This window comes from Hirundo rustica, chromosome 18 (assembly GCF_015227805.2).
Source record: "Hirundo rustica isolate bHirRus1 chromosome 18, bHirRus1.pri.v3, whole genome shotgun sequence".
Taxonomy (NCBI): Eukaryota; Metazoa; Chordata; class Aves; order Passeriformes; family Hirundinidae; genus Hirundo; species Hirundo rustica.
In genome coordinates, this window is record NC_053467.1 from 5,557,230 (window position 1) to 5,575,124 (window position 17,895).

The 17,895-nt window shown below is 41.1% G+C and overlaps 1 protein-coding gene across 3 annotated transcripts; it reads right to left on the minus strand.

Annotated features, from left to right (window-relative positions):
• Positions 1-1,176: 1,176 nt before the first annotated feature.
• Positions 1,177-16,645, minus strand: ANKRD40 (ankyrin repeat domain 40). Of its 3 annotated transcripts, none has more exons than XM_040081954.2 (6): positions 16,488-16,609; positions 13,815-13,963; positions 6,387-6,857; positions 5,046-5,227; positions 3,763-3,816; positions 1,177-2,403 (listed from the first exon to the last, which is right to left on the minus strand). In XM_040081954.2, the coding sequence occupies exons 1-6, from the start codon at positions 16,607-16,609 to the stop codon at positions 2,278-2,280; spliced, it is 1,104 nt and encodes a 367-aa protein (XP_039937888.1). In that variant the 3' UTR covers positions 1,177-2,277. The 3 variants fall into 3 exon arrangements, with proteins under 3 accessions (XP_039937888.1, XP_039937887.1, XP_039937889.1); XM_040081953.2 differs by having other exon boundaries at positions 6,387-6,860; XM_040081955.2 differs by lacking the exon at positions 1,177-2,403 and having other exon boundaries at positions 3,548-3,816; positions 6,387-6,860; positions 16,488-16,645.
• Between the last annotated feature and the right edge of the window lie 1,250 nt (positions 16,646-17,895).

Consider the following 17,895-nt stretch of genomic DNA (forward strand, 5'->3'; position numbering starts at 1 on the left):
TTGCCATCTCACTTCAGAAGGAGAGGTTTTATTGTTTCATACTATTCATTCTTTATACTTGTATGCACTTCGTTTGTTTAGTAAAATAGTTTTTTCCACTTTTCTCCAAAGAGGGTTTTGGGTTTTTTTTCCGGACCGGTTGGAGGGAGGGGCCACATGGGTTTGCTTCCTTGGAGGGATCCTATACAGGGGTTTTCTCCCAAATTTGTCCCAAACCAGGACAGGGAGGATGAAGCCAGAAAGCCCTATAAATATGATTGCTTTGATTCGGAGAATGTGAAACCTGTAAGTGAGATAGAATTTAAAGTAAGTTTTGATGTTTGAGATGTCCTAGCTACTGGATGTCTGGGAAAAGTTATGTGACCAGCTGAAGGTCACCTGCAGCCAGACCCAGGTCAAATGGAATGTTCTGTCACACCCCCCAATGTATGGTTCATCCCACACCTGTACCCCTCCCCTGAAGTATCAGGTATCTGTAACCCCATTGGCCCAAGCCCTGTTCCAGCCCACCTTGAAGCCCCCTGATAAGGGGTCCCGAGGGGGCTGGACGGTCTCTTTGCTTGCACCCTTTCCTGAGGACTTTCCTCTCTTGGAATTTCCTCTCCCTACCTCTCCCTTCCCCCACTTTCCTAGGCCTTGCCACGAGCTGTGCCTGGCAGCTCAGAGCAAGGCCTCATATCCTTTACAATAAACCTTATCTTCTAAAACCCAGCTTCAGAGATCTCTCATCTACAGTCAGCCACACCGTCCTGGAGTCCACAGCAGAAAAGCAATTTCTACATATGCCTTTGGGTAGGAAGTCACTAAGAGTAAATCCCCACTTAAGCTGAACATACATGCTGAGACAAGTGTGTATTTAGTTTATCTTGTTCAACACTTAGTCATCTGAAATAATGGGTGGGGTTTTTTGCAGAAATAATTATCTATTTTATTATTGATAACCAGGCCTCCTCAGATGAAAGGAGGCCTCTGTTCAAACAGCATTTGCTGCTAGAATCTGCTAGAACCTCTTTTGTTTTAGTTTGTGTATTACACTAAACACTCCAAAAAAACACCTAGCAAGAAAAAGTTCCTATGTTTTACCAGAAAGAAAGCGCAGAAAAATTTTGAGAAGATGAAAATAAAAATTTATTAATTCTTACAAATTAATTCTTAATTCTTAAATAGAACCCCAAATTTGCAGCCAAGCATTTATTAGACATTTATTAGACATTAACATTTCATGTAGCAGAGCACAATGTAATGAATTATTTATCACACACAGAATGTATTGGTTATACACTGATGGGATTTGGGGAGTGTTAATATTATCTTCCTGGTATAAACTGCACAAGGTATAAAAATATTCCTGGGAATGCACCCAGCATCTGTGCAATGTTACTGTCCCAGCTGCAGAGCTTTTCTCTAGGGGCTCTTACTGGTTAACCCTGAATCCTCCTGGATTCAGCCAATGCCTGAACCATCCTCTGCTGAGGAGAAAGCAGCAGCCAGGATGACATGGGGAATTGTCACCCTGGTTTTTCTGAGTTTTTAAAAGCCTTTTGATTGTTCATAAGATGGAGTCAGACTTTTTAGCTACTGTACAATATTAGGAGCAGTTTCTACCTTTTCTCACACATGTAACATAAACAAATCCTTTGTTTTTCATTCTCTGTCCTTTGTTTGCAATTTCTAACCTGAAAACAATTGTAACTGACAGTTGGTCTGGCATTCAGCTGGGAGGTGATAACTCCAAAAGCCAATCCACAACCAGTCCCATAAATGTATAAAAAGTAAGAAAAAAACAGGCAGAGGGGCTCTCGGCCTTGGCTCAGCCTTGGGCTCTCTCGGAGGAACAACTCTCCCCTGCGAAATCTCTCGTCTCCGTGTGATTGCTTTGCGTGTCCCGATCACAGGGAATGACAATTTTATTCCATCACAGAGAACTTAATATTCCACCAGCAATCTGGTATAAAAACAGATACTGCCAATGACCGGGACTATGCTTGACCTCTGGCATTTTGTAGAAGAGGCTTTTTCGCTGTGACAAAACCTCCTATATTCACCTGGGGAAACTGAGCTTCAGTGTGATGACTGGACACAAGGAGAATTCAGTGTTAGCAGGGATCTGTGCTGGCAGCTGAGCCCCAGCCTGGTTCCTGATGGTAGGTTGGGAGCTCCCTCTGGTGTGCTTAGTCCCTGTGCTCCAAGCGCTTTCACGAGCTGAGAGCAGAAAGCCCAGGGCGCTTTGGAGACAGTTCCCCCTGGATTGGCGGTGACATAGGCAGCTGCTGTCCCTTACCAGCGGCAGTCTCCAGGACAGGTGGAGGCTGTGCTTGGTCCCCAATTCCAGGCACAGGGACTCAGCCCAGGACTGCCCCAGCAGCTGCATGGACACTGCACAGGCTGCTCAGGCTCTGAACTCTGAGACAAGACAAAAAATAAATTCCTTTGGCAGCTGCAGTTTCCAAAGAAACTGGGGGGAAAGAGGGGGGAGGTGAAGAAACAGGAAAATTCAGACTAGCTTGGTACATTCTGTTTGCCTGTTACATATCATACTTTAGTTTATTCATCTAATCCACAGCACCTGCTTTTCACGTGGCCTACCAGAGTAGAACTCTTCCTCAAATTCAAGTGACTAAATACTAAAATCCTAAAAGAATCAGAAAAAATCCAGCTCTTAAATATTTTTTAATTTCTTTATTCGAGACTTTCACAGCAAAAGTAGTCAAATTCTGAATTTTAAGTTATTGTGATTTTCTTTTCAGTAAACTACATGGGTAAACACAAGTCACAGTGAGAAAAAGAAAATACTTTGCGTAGGGATATCAAAATTGGCTATCAGCCCAGAAAACCCTGGGTACTTTGTTTCTACACAGGTAACTTTATAGGTTGAAGATGAATTTTTTCTCATGAATGTAGAGGTCAAAGGAAAATAAAATTACACTTTTTGTGCTTTTAAAAGGGGAAAATAAAGCAGCATTGAAGAAATATCAGCACAGTAACAAAAGTAATATATTAAATTGCACATGTCATTACATGTCAATTACTCATGTACATATAGACAGACAACACTAAACGGGATTTTGGTTGAGAGCGTATTTATTATTTGGATAATTACTGTCACTTTTATTTTCAACCTGAGAAATAGGGAACGGTGTAAACAGGGATTAAGAAATCACAGGTAATAAGTCACTTGATAGAATTTAAACTTGACATAGTTTTGTGCTTTCACCGATGTAAACCCTTCTTTTTTTCCATCTAAGTAAGACAGGACTTAATAAACATGATTTAAAAAGAGAACACTGATGGTAATGGACTCAGTACAAATATTAAATGGGCTTCATGGCAAGTTCTTTAGCTTGATTACCTCTGCTATTTTATAGCAAACAAATTATTAGAACAGCTTAAGGTAAGCCTTTCCCTGAGAGCTGCTAACTCTGCAGTATTTCATTATCCTTTTGTAAGGAAGTGTTGCATTAACAGATTGTTCTACCAGTACTTCCTGTGCATTGAATTACTTTTACACCAGACTCACTGTTCTTAGATTAACTAGAAGCTGTAAATGTGCATAACCACTTCAGTTTATTTCACGGTTAACAAAATAGAGTTTTTCACATCATTAGCCCTTAGAGATACTGTTTTTCAAACATAATTGTAAAATGAAAGATAAAAATCTTTTGTTTTACTCCTTAATTAGTATGTAAATTCTGATGCCTTCTTGTTATACCCACTCTGTTCAGAAAGTGTTGGGACTCTGAAAAGTAAGTTTTTGTCGCTTACTGTTAGAACAAGCTCCAGTTCTTGGAAATCCTGTAGCCTTGCAACATCCTTGTCCTTTAAACAAATACATAAGGAGTTAGGCGATAGTGTCTGTAAATTTTGCAGAGGTAAGTTAAAATCATAAGCTCATACTAACACAAGGTATGTATTTATTCATAACTATGACAGTTCTTTACAGTGAACTGGAAAGCAGATATCCTGTTGCATCTTCAATTTACTCTGGGGTCTTACTCAGCTATTCCCTTAAGTCTATTTTTAGAAGGAATGCAACACTGACGGTGAGTGCAAGTGATTAGTGGGATTACACTTGTCAAGATCTACTGTATGCCACCCCAATCTTTTTTTTTTTTTTTCCCCTTGCTAATTCTTGGAGCCGATGAATTGATGATGAATTGAAGCTGATCTACCCAAGGAGGTCATGCATGTATCTGGCTTCCTTCAGAGCTACCCAGCAAGACCAGCTCTGAGCCCCTGCAGCAGTGCTCTGCTGCCAACAGCAGTACAGAGTGTCAGGTTTGTGTCACTGCAGGAACACTAGGGGTCCTGAAGTCCTACCAGAGAGCCTGAAGTGGTTAGGGATGAAAATAAAAAGTTCTTTCAACAACTAATTTGGGAAGTGACAGAATTGCTTATGTCCTTTTTTTTCTCTACTTCTTGACTAACACAGAGTAAGACATCCTATAGTCAGTGAAGATGCAGCAGAGTGAAGTCTGTTAATCTGTTCCTAATCAGATTTTCCCCATGAGTGACGCCAACAATGCTCTACAAGGATTTGAGAGTGAAAGAAAAGTCAGTGGTGAGTTGGTAAAACAGGTCATCAGGTTCCTTCTCTGTTGGCTGCAGGATGTCACTGAAGGAAGGACAGTTACATTCAGAGTCCTGCACTCAGAGTAACCCTGAAAAACACCTCTATGCAAGGACTGCAGCCAAGTCTTGCTGAACTCACAAAGCTTGGTTGAACTCTGCAGGTCTTTTAAATGCTGTTGGCAGCTCACAGTGATGTTGTGTTGTATTTTACAATGGAGTTATAAAATCAGGTATTAACTGGGTCCAGCACCAAATGATTATGAAAGCAGGTGATCAATAAATTTAAGAACCTTTTTACTTAAGAAATCCCAAAGAAATTCTGAGTGTTGCAAGTTGAGCAGATTTTTCATTTTTGGTTTTTTTTTTCCCCAACATGGGCCTATGCAGGTGACCAACAAATTATTCCTTTATAACAGTAAAAGTAATCTAAAAATCTCTTCTATAAGTTGCTGCACTTCAAAAGGTAGAGCTCTTACCTTTCTTAACATTGTATTTGGTAATTTTCTGATCTTCTGAACGTGCTCAGGGTTCACACCCAGCTCACGGCAACTCACTTGGAGCAGCTCCTTGTAGGTCAGTTCTTGTCTGTTCAGTTCAATTTCAATGAAGTCATTTTCTCTAAGATTAGGGGTTTGTATTCTCACTTTAAGCACCAATTCTATTAGAAATAAAAAGTCACATTAACAGGCAGAGGTATAAAGGAACTGGAAACAATGTCTCTATAACAACTTCCAGGTATTTCTATGTTCTATTAACCTCCTCTGTGTCACTGGTAAGAATATATAAATCCTCAGAAAGCAAAACCTGGAACTGTATGACCACAGTTTTAATGAGATTGATTTTAATCAAATTATATGAAAAAATCATAGCAAATTGTCCTAGATTACTATGTGAGATGTGCCCAAAGTATGTATTCTATCATCATCTACATGAGATGTTGAAACTAGGTTGGGCAGTGTTTCCCTTGCCCCCTCCCTCCGGACTATCTTCTGTTAAGGGCCCATCAATGGCCTGCTGCATGACTCCTAGATAACTCCCTCCAGGAGCTCTCTCTGTTTAATGGGCAATCAAGGACCCATTACAAGACTGATAAAATGATATCAGCCCATTGTGAGATGCTCTGCCCAGGGGGAGGAGCCAAGCATTCCCACCTGGATATAATCTGGGATTTGGGACAGCACAGGCAGCTGTATCCACTGGATTCCCAGAGGACAAGAGTTACCTGACCTTTCTATGGGATCACTGCTTCAACAAGACCACTTCATCTGGACTGCTACCACAGGGTATCAGGTTGTATTCTGACTTTGTCAGTGATATTTTGTACTATTGCATTTATTTTATTTTACCTTTTTTCCTCCTATTAAATTGTTTATTCTGACTTGAAGTTTCTTGCTGGTTTTGCTTTCAAGCCAGCACACAAATCTAATGCAATATATGTCTGCATGTCTGAACCACTGCATGAATACTCTTTAATTGATTTAAGCTGATTTAACAGCAGCTTCTACTGGTTATCAATTTCCTGAGCAATCCAAGATTGCTTTTATTGGTATTTCTTCCTCTCAGTTCACTTCTCATTGCTACCCCATGGTATCAGAATGTCTGTTACTTGAAGAACAAAATTCTGAATGGTAACTGGAATTCCAAGTTTCCTTCTCTGCAGAACAGGCAGATCCTAGAACAGCTCAGTACAGACTGAGCCATGTGAGCCTGAATGCCTAAGCATGGTTATCTGAAAATCTCTGGAAACACACTATGAGTCTGCACTACCCAAGGTGACAGAAAAGCAACACAAAGCTAGAAGAGATTTTTGGTGTTACCTTGCACGTTGAGTGGAAAAGCTCCTGTGAAGAAAATGGGCTGAAAGGCTGGCATAGGCCCCATGCAGGAGCTCTTCCCTTGCTGGGGTAGGGACTGGTTGGATCCTGCTGGTGAGGGGCTTCTGCCCCAAGGCACTGAACCCTGGTAAGCAGGAGCTCTCTGGAGGACAGGATTTGGGTGTGACGGTCCAGCAGACCCTCGAGGCAGGGGTGGGACTTCCCCATTGGGAGGTGCCTCAGGAGCAACATTCCCCTGCTGTAACAGTACTTGTGCTGGTTTGTAGGTGTGCGAGTCAGGTACAGATGAAGAGTTGGTGTCTTGTGGTTCCAAGTGTGAGAGATTCCCATTCAGAGTAGGATCTGGGATGCTGGTACTTGAGGTGTTGTAAACATATGGGAAAGGTGGGTTAGCCAGGTAATTGGGGATGATTGGCAGATCTGAATCTTGCTTTAAGTCTGTGAGTTCATCCTCTTCTTTAAAAAAAAAAGACAAAACAAACAAAAAAAATTACAACATTATCCAAGACTGATTTGGGGTTTAAATTTTTTTCCTATTCTTTACACAAAGGGAATGTAGTGCTAAAAGCATCACAGGCTAGAAGATGCATCAGAAAGCTCCATGTCTTTTTTTCCTACTGAAACATGATTTTAAAGAGTTAAAATTTTAGCTAAGGGTTAGAAGCAGTTTATATTGATCAAGATGTAAGTTAGATTAGTAAACGGTAGGTTAATGATTATTAGATGCCTAAGCTAGAGCTAACTGTTATATTATGAGCTTGTTTATAGAAAAATTGGATTAAGTGAACCATCATAAGAACAGATTGAAACCAGTGAGAACAATGGCCAGCACCTGGACTTCATATCAATCAATCACAAAGCAGGGGACCTTGGATCGTGCCAGAGGGTCACAGAGATCTCAGGAAGACTCTCCTGACTTCATCCTTTGAGCCCACTGACCCAATTCAAGAGAAGAACTGCTCACACGTGAAGGACTGATAGCCTCATTTTAATACAGAGCGGGGATGGGAGGTGCTGGGGCTATGCATATGTATTGTATGTAAGATCTTGGAAAATAAATAGAGAGCAAAGAGCCTTGTTCGGGGGCAACCACGCCTTTTGGAGATTACTCCCGTGCCACCCGCCGGTGAATAAACACACCACTTTCTAACTTTAATTAGTTAGAGGCTCTTTGTCCGTGATTATATCAGTTTTCAATGATTCAATTGGCAAGCCAGGCAGGAGAAGGTTCTGCTCGGGTGGAGGAACCCCTCAGGGCGCCCCTGGGATATTCCTGGAAAAGTGGTCTCCACTGCCCAACCTGTTCATCCAGCAGCAGACAAGAACTCCTGACTACTAAAACTCCAGACAAAAAGGTATGTTAAGAAAAAAATTGAAACAGTTTGAACAGTGACCTATAAGGCATATGCGTGGTCAGGAAAGGCTGTTGGTAAGTCGTGGGAGACGTCCTACACACAACTTGTGCCTCTGTAGTGTGCTTGCAAGCTTGATTGGTATCTGGGCAGTTGTACTTGGTCGCCAGCAGAGAAAGCTGTTAAGCTGTTGTACCGGGCCATGGAGGGCTCGGATTGTTGTTGCTGGCAGAAAGGGATTTTGCCATTTGTTATGCCATAGAGGGGTCAGTTTGCTAGAATCTGGGGCTAGCAATTGTAGGGGCAAATCCTGATTTGTGGTTGTTATGCTGTGTGAATGTGTCCTGACTGTGAGAACGATTGTGAGTTTGCCGAGATGTGCTGTTAGCATGAAGTGATTGAGGAGTTTGGACCTGCAGTTCCGTTTTCAGGAGACTGAAACAGCCAGGAAAAACGAAGCGAGTGGGGTTTATGAAAACCCTTAAAGCCCCCTCCCTGCTGTGACTGTGATGTGTGTGTTCTGGTTACTGGGATGATATTCACTGTAACTGTATTTCTGAGGCAACATCCATCTTGTGTTAAAAGTTTTAAGTGCAGCATATGCTGAGTGAAAGAGTTGATTAGCCTCTGAGAGCTGTGGCATGAATGTTTTTGAAGTAGATTGAGGACAGCAAAGGACAGGACCAGTTTGGCAAGGAGTAACAGAAGCCCTTGACAAGAGCTTAGTTGTGATTTTAGGTATGGAGATTGTGTTTGTAGATTGTTGGAATTAAAATAAGGGTAATTTTGGTCTGAGAACTCGATCTGGCCAGATGAATAAAAGGACTTTCTTTACCTAAGTGGTTTGTGCTTGACTTGTAGGAGTTTGTGAATTTAGTAAACTGGTGGATAGACAGAGAAAATGAGAGAATATATTTAGAAGGTTTATATCAGATGTCTGCTGAGAGACTAGTGGCTCTGGATTGGGAACAACAGGCTGTGGAGAATTTAGAAAGTCAAGAAGGAGTGAATGGAATAGCTTGTATTTTTGGGAATTTTCCTGCAGCTTTTGGTGCACCTAGAGGTCGTCACTGTGCCTGGGTGCTTTTGCAGTATAAAATTTGTGCATGACGTTACTACTGTCCTTCTGCTAACTGGTACAGAGAATGTGCCCAGTGTAAACAACAGCTTCTTGATCGAGCTGATTTAGAGCCAAAGACTTTAACACATTTAGTAAAGCAATTTCTATTTCAACTCCAGCTTTAACCAAAGCCATTTTTACTTCAACTCCAGCTCTAAGCACAGCTGAATCAACTGTGATTTCTATATCAAGTTCATCTTCACCTTCCATTTTATCCCCTACTCCAGCTATTCCACTTACTCCTAAATCTCTCCCAGCAGTGATAGTGGGGAAGAGGAGCCCTCTCCAAAGGGTCCTACAGCGTCCCGGACTCAGAAATGAACCAAAGAAGAGGACATCAAAAAGGGAAGGCAGTGGTTGCTCATGTTAAGGAAAACTGAGGTGGACCGGAGGATCCCTAGGAGACCCTCTGGGTATCATGAAACTAGGGAACAAAGAAAAAGAAATGAAGTTTTTGATAAACACAGGGGAAACAAATTCAGTGTTAAAGTAAGCTTTAATACCAATAATGGATGATTATGTTATGGTAAAAGGGGAACTGGCCAATCTGAAAAAACCTATTTTTGTAGGCCATTGAAATATAAACTTGGGAAACAATGGGGAATTCACAGGCTTCTATATATGCCCAATGCTCCATCAGCACTTTTGGGTGGGGATCTATTGGAAATATTAGAGACAAAAATAATATTTTAAAATGGAGAGATTACTTTGGAGGTTAAGGACCAACAATATGTGGAATTGTTAAGCTTGATGTAGATAACTGATGAGGCTAAAGTTAAAAGTGAAGGTGAGATTTACAGGAAAAGAATGGATCAGGTATTTCCTGGGGTTTGAGCTTTTAACACACCAGGAGAGCAAAGAAGGCACCTCCAGTGCAAGTTAAGTTTAAAGAAAAAAAACACAACCCCCCCCCCCCCCCCCCCCAAAAAAACCCACCACACCCCCAACCCCAACTCGTTAGAATTAAGCAATACACCCTGGAAAAAAAAAAAGTAAAGTTAAGGGATTCGCCCAGTGATTGAAATTTTTTATCTGTTAAAAAGCCTGATGGATCATATTGAATAGTATAAAACTTAAAAGGTGTTCATAGGATAACAGGATTTATATCCAGTGGGTGCCAATCCCTACACTTTGTTAACTTGTTTAACACCTGAACTAACATGGTTTATTGTTTTAGATTTAAAAGATGCTTTCTTTTGCCTTCCTCTCCATGAAGCCAGCCAGAAAAGTTTTGCATTTGAATAAATAACCCAGCTCACATGACAGTGCTTCTGCAGGAGTTCAAAAAATTGCCCACCTTGTTTGGAGAACAACTAGCAAAAGATCTGGAATCCTGGGAAGCTCCATCAGGAGAAGGATAGCTGTCACAGTATGTTGATGACCTGATAGCTACCAAAACTCAAGAGGTATGTCTAGAGTGGATGCTAAGCCTCCTAAACTTTTGGTGCCTACAGGGGTATCACGTATCCCAGAAGAAAGCCCAGATGGTGAAGCACAGTTATTTATTTGGGCTACAAGGTTAGTACTGGACAAAGAACCTTGGGACGGGATTGCAAGGAAGCAATATGCCAGACCCCAAAACCCCTGACAGTAAAAGAACTGAGAAAAGAAAACTGAAGTAATAATCAAGAGGGGTGGGCTATTACAGATGAAGGGAAAGGAAGGCTTATGATTTCCTTTTACGTGCTAAGATCATTAGTGAAAGAGGAACATGAGAAAACATTCCAATTGAGGAACAGATCTCTGTACAATTATTTGAAAGATAGAATCATAGCTAGAAATTTGTAACATATAGTAATTCAGGTGTCTTGCCAATGTAGCCTTTGCCTCCAAACTAATCCCAAAAATATTCCTAAAACAAAGCTTGGGCAAATTGGGAAAAGATATGTACCCAGGCAGCAATAGCAAATTGATTTTTCAGAACTACCCAGGAAAGAAGGGTACCAATACCTATTCGTGTTAACAGATGCCTTTTCAGGGTGGCTAGCTTTCCCTACCAGAACTGCCAAAGTGCAAGTGGTAACTAAAGCACCGATAGAAGAAATAATACCATGCTTTGGAGTCCCAGCCACAATGTTTTCAGATAGGAGGGCACATTTTATTTTAAAAATTATGCAGCAAATTAGCCACCATTCAGGCATAGATTCCATATCATCCTCAGTCAAGTGGCCAAATAGAGAAAATGAATCATTTGATTAAGCAGCAAATTATAAGATTGGGACAAGAAGCAAAGTTACCTTGGCCTCTGGCTTTTCCATTAGCATTATTATGAATTTGGACTAAGCCAAGAATAAAAGAAAAACTAAACCCCTTTGAAATATTGTGTGGAAGGCGATATGGAATTTAAGAAGGAACAACACCCACTCAAGTAGAGGAAGAAACCTTATACAGATACATGATGGCCCTAAATAAACTTAGAGAAATAAAGAAACATGTGGCTGGGGCTCGAACCAGAGAACTAGATGAACCAGTACATGATGTACAGCCTGGGGTTACATACACATTAAGTCTTTTGCAGAAAAAGACTTTGGAACAATGGGAGGGACCATTCCAAGTGCTCCTCATTACCTTTACTGCAATCAAGATCATGGAACAAAGCACCTGGATCCATCACTCCTGAGTGAAGAAAGCTCCTGAGAAACTCTGGAAAGTTATTCTGGGTGATAATGAACTAAAATTAAAACTTTCTCGGGAAAATAAATGATAAGTATAGTACAACAACTCTTTGAAAAATAGGAAAACTTGTAATTGTAATGGATAATCAAGTATAGCCTGGAAAGTTGTGACATTTAGGATCATCGCTATAGCCACAGCTAATGCAGCACCACTGCATTATAATGTGACTGGTAAATATAAGTGCCAAGGAAAAGCTTATGATTTTATCTCCTGTAAGTCTCTGATTCAGATGCTAAAAGTTACAAATGCAACTGTGTAGGAAAATTAATTTAACTTGTGCATTTGTAGCTTTGTCAAAATTGAAGGATGTGATTTTTTTCCTATCAGATGTGATTTTTTTCCTATTGTACCAACATATAAAGGCGAACTTGACTACTGTTCAAGAAATATCACCTGTGCCTACAGAGATGAATTTAACTTTAGTTGCACAATTATTGAAACACCATGAATTAAAATAAATTATTGGGGAAATTAAAGATAAAGGAAAGAGAACTTTGATTACAATACATCATGACACAGAGACTATACTGAGAGTATTTAAAGGTTAGAAGAAGGCCCATCCCATAATTGGTGGGATGTGCTTTCTGGGTGGTCACCAGCTGCAACTGGTTTGCTCAATACCTTGGTTTATTTGATTATTGTTTTGTTTATTTTAGTTAGTGTAAGTTTGATTTTGTTGGTTATAATACTTGTTTGGAATTGGAGAATGCTGAAGTGACTAGCAGCTTTAACTGCTTTTAATATTAAGAGCATATGGTACGGTCTTAAAGGACCCCTACCAAACAGCTTTGCTAGATGAAAAAGAATTTATATATTAGTAAAAGAATTTACTAACTTTGAAGAAGGATTGGGGAAATGAAACATGATTTTAAAGAGTTATGATTTTAGCTAAGGGCAATTTATATTGATCAAGATGTAAGTTAGATTAGTAAACGGTAGGTTAATGATTATTAGATGCCTAAGCTAGAGCTAACTGTTATGAGCTTCTTTATAGAAAAAGTGGAGTGAGTGAACTGTCATAAGAACAGATTGAAACCAGTGAGAACAATGGCCAGCACCTGGACTTCATATCAATCAATCACAAAGCAGGGGACCTTGGATTGTGCCAGAGGGTCACAGAGACCTGATGAAGACTCTCCTGACTTCATCCTTTGAGCCCACTGACCCAATTCAAGAGAAGAATTGCACACACGTGAAGGACTGATAGCCTCATTTTAATACAGAGCGTGGATAGGAGGTGCTGGGGCTATGCATATGTATTGTATGTAAGATCTTGGAAAATAAATAGAGAGCAAAGAGCCTTGTTCGGGGCAGCCACGACTTTCAGAGATGATTCCCATGCCACCCGCTGGTGAATACACACACGACTTTCTATCTTTAATTACTTAGAGGCTCTTTGTCCGTGATTATATCGGTTTTCAATGACTCACTACAATAAACAGAATGCTGAGGTGTTGCTCATAAAAGCTGAGTCTGATTCTAATAATTCTGGGGGTGCTAATTCCTTCTAAACACTGCAATAGTTCTGTTTTGGCTTGTTTTAATCTGTAGCAGCACATTGTAACATGGTCTCTGGTGGAATAATGCTGTCATCTTCATAATGTATCCGCAACAAAAAAACAAAGGGTTGTATGTTGTTTGATATTAAGGCAGAGGATAAAGGGAAGAGAACATGCAGTAGTGGGACAGCTGCACCATTACCCATTCAACAGCTGAGAGAGACAACAATGAAAACAAAACCAGACACGGGAGTATAAAGGAGAGACAAGAGGTTGTTTCAAATTAATTATCACCTCCAGCAGCAAAACCTGTTCTGTTACAAAACACGATAGAGATGCTTAACCAATGTCCTTTATTGAGCCGTTTATCGGGGCTAATTTTTGATTTATCCAGCACATAACATAAGGAAAATTAGCTGTTGCTCATACAGGAATTTCCTACAATTTTGAGAGATTTCTCTCCTGCTGTCCTTCTGAAAACTGGAAACTGCATCTACCTGGCACATAACATTCCTCAAAATACAGTTTTCCTAAATTTCCAGTGTTTAGAAAAAAGTTTGGCTAGCTTGGATACGGAATTTATTAGTGATCCCCTTTACTTAAACTTTGTTTTCTTACCATGTAAACACTCTAGAAAGCAAGTCCTAATATTAAAATCCAAACACACTATCTTTGCATACAGAACAATAAATGGTGCACACATGCTTTGAAATACCCTTTTACTAATATTTGATGAACATATGGCAGTGTCACTATAGGTTACCTCCCAACATCTTCCTGATCTCTCTCTTGGATGTTAACTGGGCTGGCCTCTCCCCTTTCTTCGTCAGGATGTCCTTGTCAGCCCCAGCATGCAGCAGATAAGCCACAACCGCCGCGTGGTTCCGCTTGCAGGCCCAGTGCAAGCAGGTCCTGCACACGGAAAACATGAACGTTGTGTCAAATCCTGAGTTACGGCAGAATCATTTCTGCTCATTCTTGCTGCCTATGAGAACATTCTGTGCACATGTAAAACAGGTTTGAGTTGCCAACTTCCTTGGAAATTCACCCTGGACTGGGAGTCTGCAATGGGACGTGCTGATTTTCTCTTTGTTCCAATACTCTTTACTGCAGAAGTATTTTTAAAGTTCAGGATCTTTTCAGTTTATCATTTCTTAGGCTACAGCCTTTAGGCTACCAGAAAAATAAGTATGAAGTAAGGTTTGTGTATGATAATCTTTTAAAGAATCAGCTGTACTTAGAATACTTTGTGTGTGTGTATATATGATCTATTACTGGCATCTGCCTAAGATGCTCTATGTACTCTTTAATTCATTTAAAATATTGTAAGCATAGTTTCTAAGAATAGTTCTTTGCCAAGTTCCCATTTCCTGCATCAGTAATTACTCAGCTTAGATCTGCAGACAACTAATTTTCTGCAATTCTTAAGTGATGCACAGGACCATTTTCTGTATTTTCAAATTATTACTTGCACTTGCTGACTAGAGAAACATGTTAAAAAAAAATCCTAAAAGCTGCTTAGTGCTCAGATCTTATTTAGTGTGTGTATTAAGGACTTATAGACTCACACACTTGCTATAGAGTTGTACCATTCTTTCCTATCCCAGGTTCTAGTGGTGTTTAACTTTTCTCTAGCTTTTTTTTTTTTTTTTTTTTTTTTTTTTTTTTTTGGTTTGTTTTTTTTTTTTTTTTTTTAATTAATTCTCTAGCTCCAGCTCAAGGAAATTCTTCAGAAAAATGAACATGCTCAACCCTTCTCCGAGTTTGTTTATTTATTTTTTAAGAATTACATAAAATAAAGCAGAGAAAAATAAATTTAGAAGAGAAAAACTTTCAGTTGGAAGTCCAGCTCCAAAAAGCTTTTTCCACTTTGGGTGTTTCGGTTTGGTAGGAAAGAGACTGCAAAGTCAGGCAGAGAGGCCAGTATTTGCATTGAGCACAAAATTTGCTAGTTTAGAGAAGATATGTAAGGCTCAACAGTACAGCCTCTTTTTGGGATCATCCTGGCCATTCCACATGGCCTGTGCAGAGAGGAACCATCTACCCATGGACCTGATATGTACCAAAATGTAAGTACTCAGCACTTCTAAGCTTCATACAGACTAAGAAGCTCACTGCAAAAATTTTAATTGTACAAACTTAAACAACAATGAAGATCCATTTATTGCCATGGTTAAAAATTACCAGATCATTATTTTTGAAAAAAATTCATTTTATTACAAAACTGATTTCATCGATTCCAGTTTTAGATACAAACTCATTCTGATGACAGCTTGCTTTTTTTTCTAAGATAATTCAGCATCCTGTGAATCAGCTAAATTTTTACAAGCTTTAATTTTAATCACAATTTAAAGCTCAAGTTGTTAAGTGTTCCACACTTCTCAAAACTCCTGATTGAACTTTCATCTTTAAAAGTCTTGCTCTTTTCCTAATTTTATTTTTCATATTTTTAATTAGAATTTCACAGAATTCTAGAATGGTTTCTAGTCACAGAGTTGTAAGAGACCTTAAAAGTTCATCTCATTCCACCCCTGCCAGGGGCAGGGACATCTTCCACTATCCCAAGTTGCTCCAAGCCCTGTCCAACCCAGCCTTGAACATTTCCAGGGAAGGAGCAGGAACAGCTTCCCTGGGCAACCTGTGCCAGGGTCTCACCACCCTCACAAGGAAGAATTTTTTCCTTACATTTAATCTAAGTCTCTCCTCTTTTAATTTAAAACTGTTCTCCCTTGTCTTATAACCATCTGTGCGTGTAAAAAGTTGTTCCACCTTTTTTTACTAAGTTTGTAATTTCAAGCACAAAACAGCACAGTAAATGCAGGCTGAATTGAATCTGCAGAAAACAGTCTCTGAAAATGCCTGAGCATTTCCTGTAAAATCCTCCTTCAAATAAAATTATGTGCGTGTTTATGCCTACAGTGTTACTTGTACAAGAGTCTATTACACAACAGCCTTCGCTTTAGGGTCCTCAAGTGGATCTGAACGAGATGCCAAATCCCAAGTGTTTGTATACACCGCTGGAGTAAGTTCCCTGCTTGAAAGAGAAAGTAATTTTCTAACTTGAATTAGTAATAAATATTGCTGCTTAGGCAAAAGCAAGTAAAGCCGAGGTTTGTGTTCTGACAGATCACGCTGTCTCAGGCTGGGGGGAAAAAAAAAAAAATGAAAACGAACACTACAGAATAAGTCCACAATGACGTGGAGAACGGGCAAACAGGGCAGGAGGAGGAGTGGGGACGCGTGTTTGTGACCCCGGTTATTCTCTCTGGAATAGGGACTGCTCCACAGCGGAGTATTCGGAGGCGCATCGACCTTTTTCTTCCTCAATTCACCCCGCGTCGCCTTTCAAGTGCGGAGCGAATCGACGGCAGCTTCCGCACGGGACCGCCCGGGCCGCGCTCTCCGAGAGACCCTGCGTTCGGGGGGGCGCCCTTACCATCCGTTGACTTCGTTCTGGGAGTTGAGGCCGACCCCCAGCTCCACGAGCCGCCGCACTTCCTCCGCGTCCCCAAGCGCCGCCGCCTCCCGCAGCCGCTCCTGCCGCTCGCGCTCCGCCATCTCCCCGCAGCCGCCGCCCGCCTCCCGCATCGCCTCCCACACCCCCGCGGCCGCACCGCGCCTCGCCGCTACCGCCGCCGTGCTCCGGCGTGGGGGACACTATTGCCGGTGACAACCCGGCCCCGACAGCAGGTTCCGGGGCGCGGCCGCCGCCCGGGGACGGGCCGGACGGCGCAGTCACGGGTATATGTTGTTTAGCAATGGACATCGGAATGAATCGTATGCGCTGCCTCCTGCTCTGCTGATTGTTTTTGCTGGCTCTCGATTTATCATGGAGTGAATTATGGAATCGTTAAGTGTTGGGAGGGACCTCAAAGATCATATCGTTCCACCCCCTTGCCATGGGCAGGGACACTCTTCTCTTGACCAGCTTATTTAGAGGTCCCGTCCAGCCTGGCATTGGACCCTTCCAGGGGTGGGCCATATTTCTAGGTCACTGACTGTGGTAATTTAATTAAGATTAATTTTATCCAGTGGTTTTACCCAAGGAAGGAATAACTTTATGATAACCACTGCTACACAAAAACCTGCTGTTAAAAGAGGCTAAATAGAGGAATTCAGAAAAACTGGGTTTGCCTGGTAACTGCATGGGGAAGTACTGAAGAGATTTTTAAGATTATGATGATTTGGGTTGGGAAGAAACGTAACACTCATTTATTTCCAACCCCCTGTCACGGGCAGAGAGACTTTACACTAGACCAGGTTGGTGCAAGCCCCACCCAGCCTGGCCTTGGACACTTCCGGGGATGGGGCATCCTCACCCTGCAGAGAAAAGTCTGTTCGTCTCTATACGTACTCAGCAGAACCAACTAATCCCTTAAAAACATAAGTAAAATAAAGATCACTATCTGTCTGCAAAGCAATTGGAAAGATTATAGGTAATTCCTGCCATTTGCATGGTTTGGTTTGAAAGCTGTTCTTTGTCATCGTGGATTTGTCTTAAACCATGTTACAGAGCAGGCAGTAAAAACTTGACCACTATAAAAAGTCAAAATAGTAATGTCAAACTTCACTCATATTTTCATATTCCAGCTTGCTCCGTGCAGCCACAGCAGCATGCCAAGGAATTCTGCAGTAGTCGGGCTCCAGTGTACTTGTTTGCTTCCTCTATGCAACCAGAGCATTAGAAAAAAACTGAAACAGCCCAGTTCTCCCCATTTCCAGCATTAGCACCCCCCCTTCCCTCCCATCCCCAAACCCAGACTGCAGGATATTGACCGAAAATTCATACTGTAACTTGTGTTATGTTGATTTCAATCATACTGTTCCAACAGTTCCATTGGGTT

Bases quoted from the DNA above. Each gene is read 5' to 3' on its own strand.
- ANKRD40 (XM_040081953.2), bottom strand. From the start codon at position 16,609: ATGGCGGAGCGCGAGCGGCAGGAGCGGCTGCGGGAGGCGGCGGCGCTT. The intron at 6,861-13,814 runs GTAACCTATAGT...TTTTTTTTAAAG, and splicing joins GATCAGGAAGATGTTGGGAG to AAGAGGATGAACTCACAGAC. The intron at 2,404-3,762 runs GTAAGCGACAAA...GTCTTGTCTCAG, and splicing joins AACTGGAGCTTGTTCTAACA to AGTTCAGAGCCTGAGCAGCC.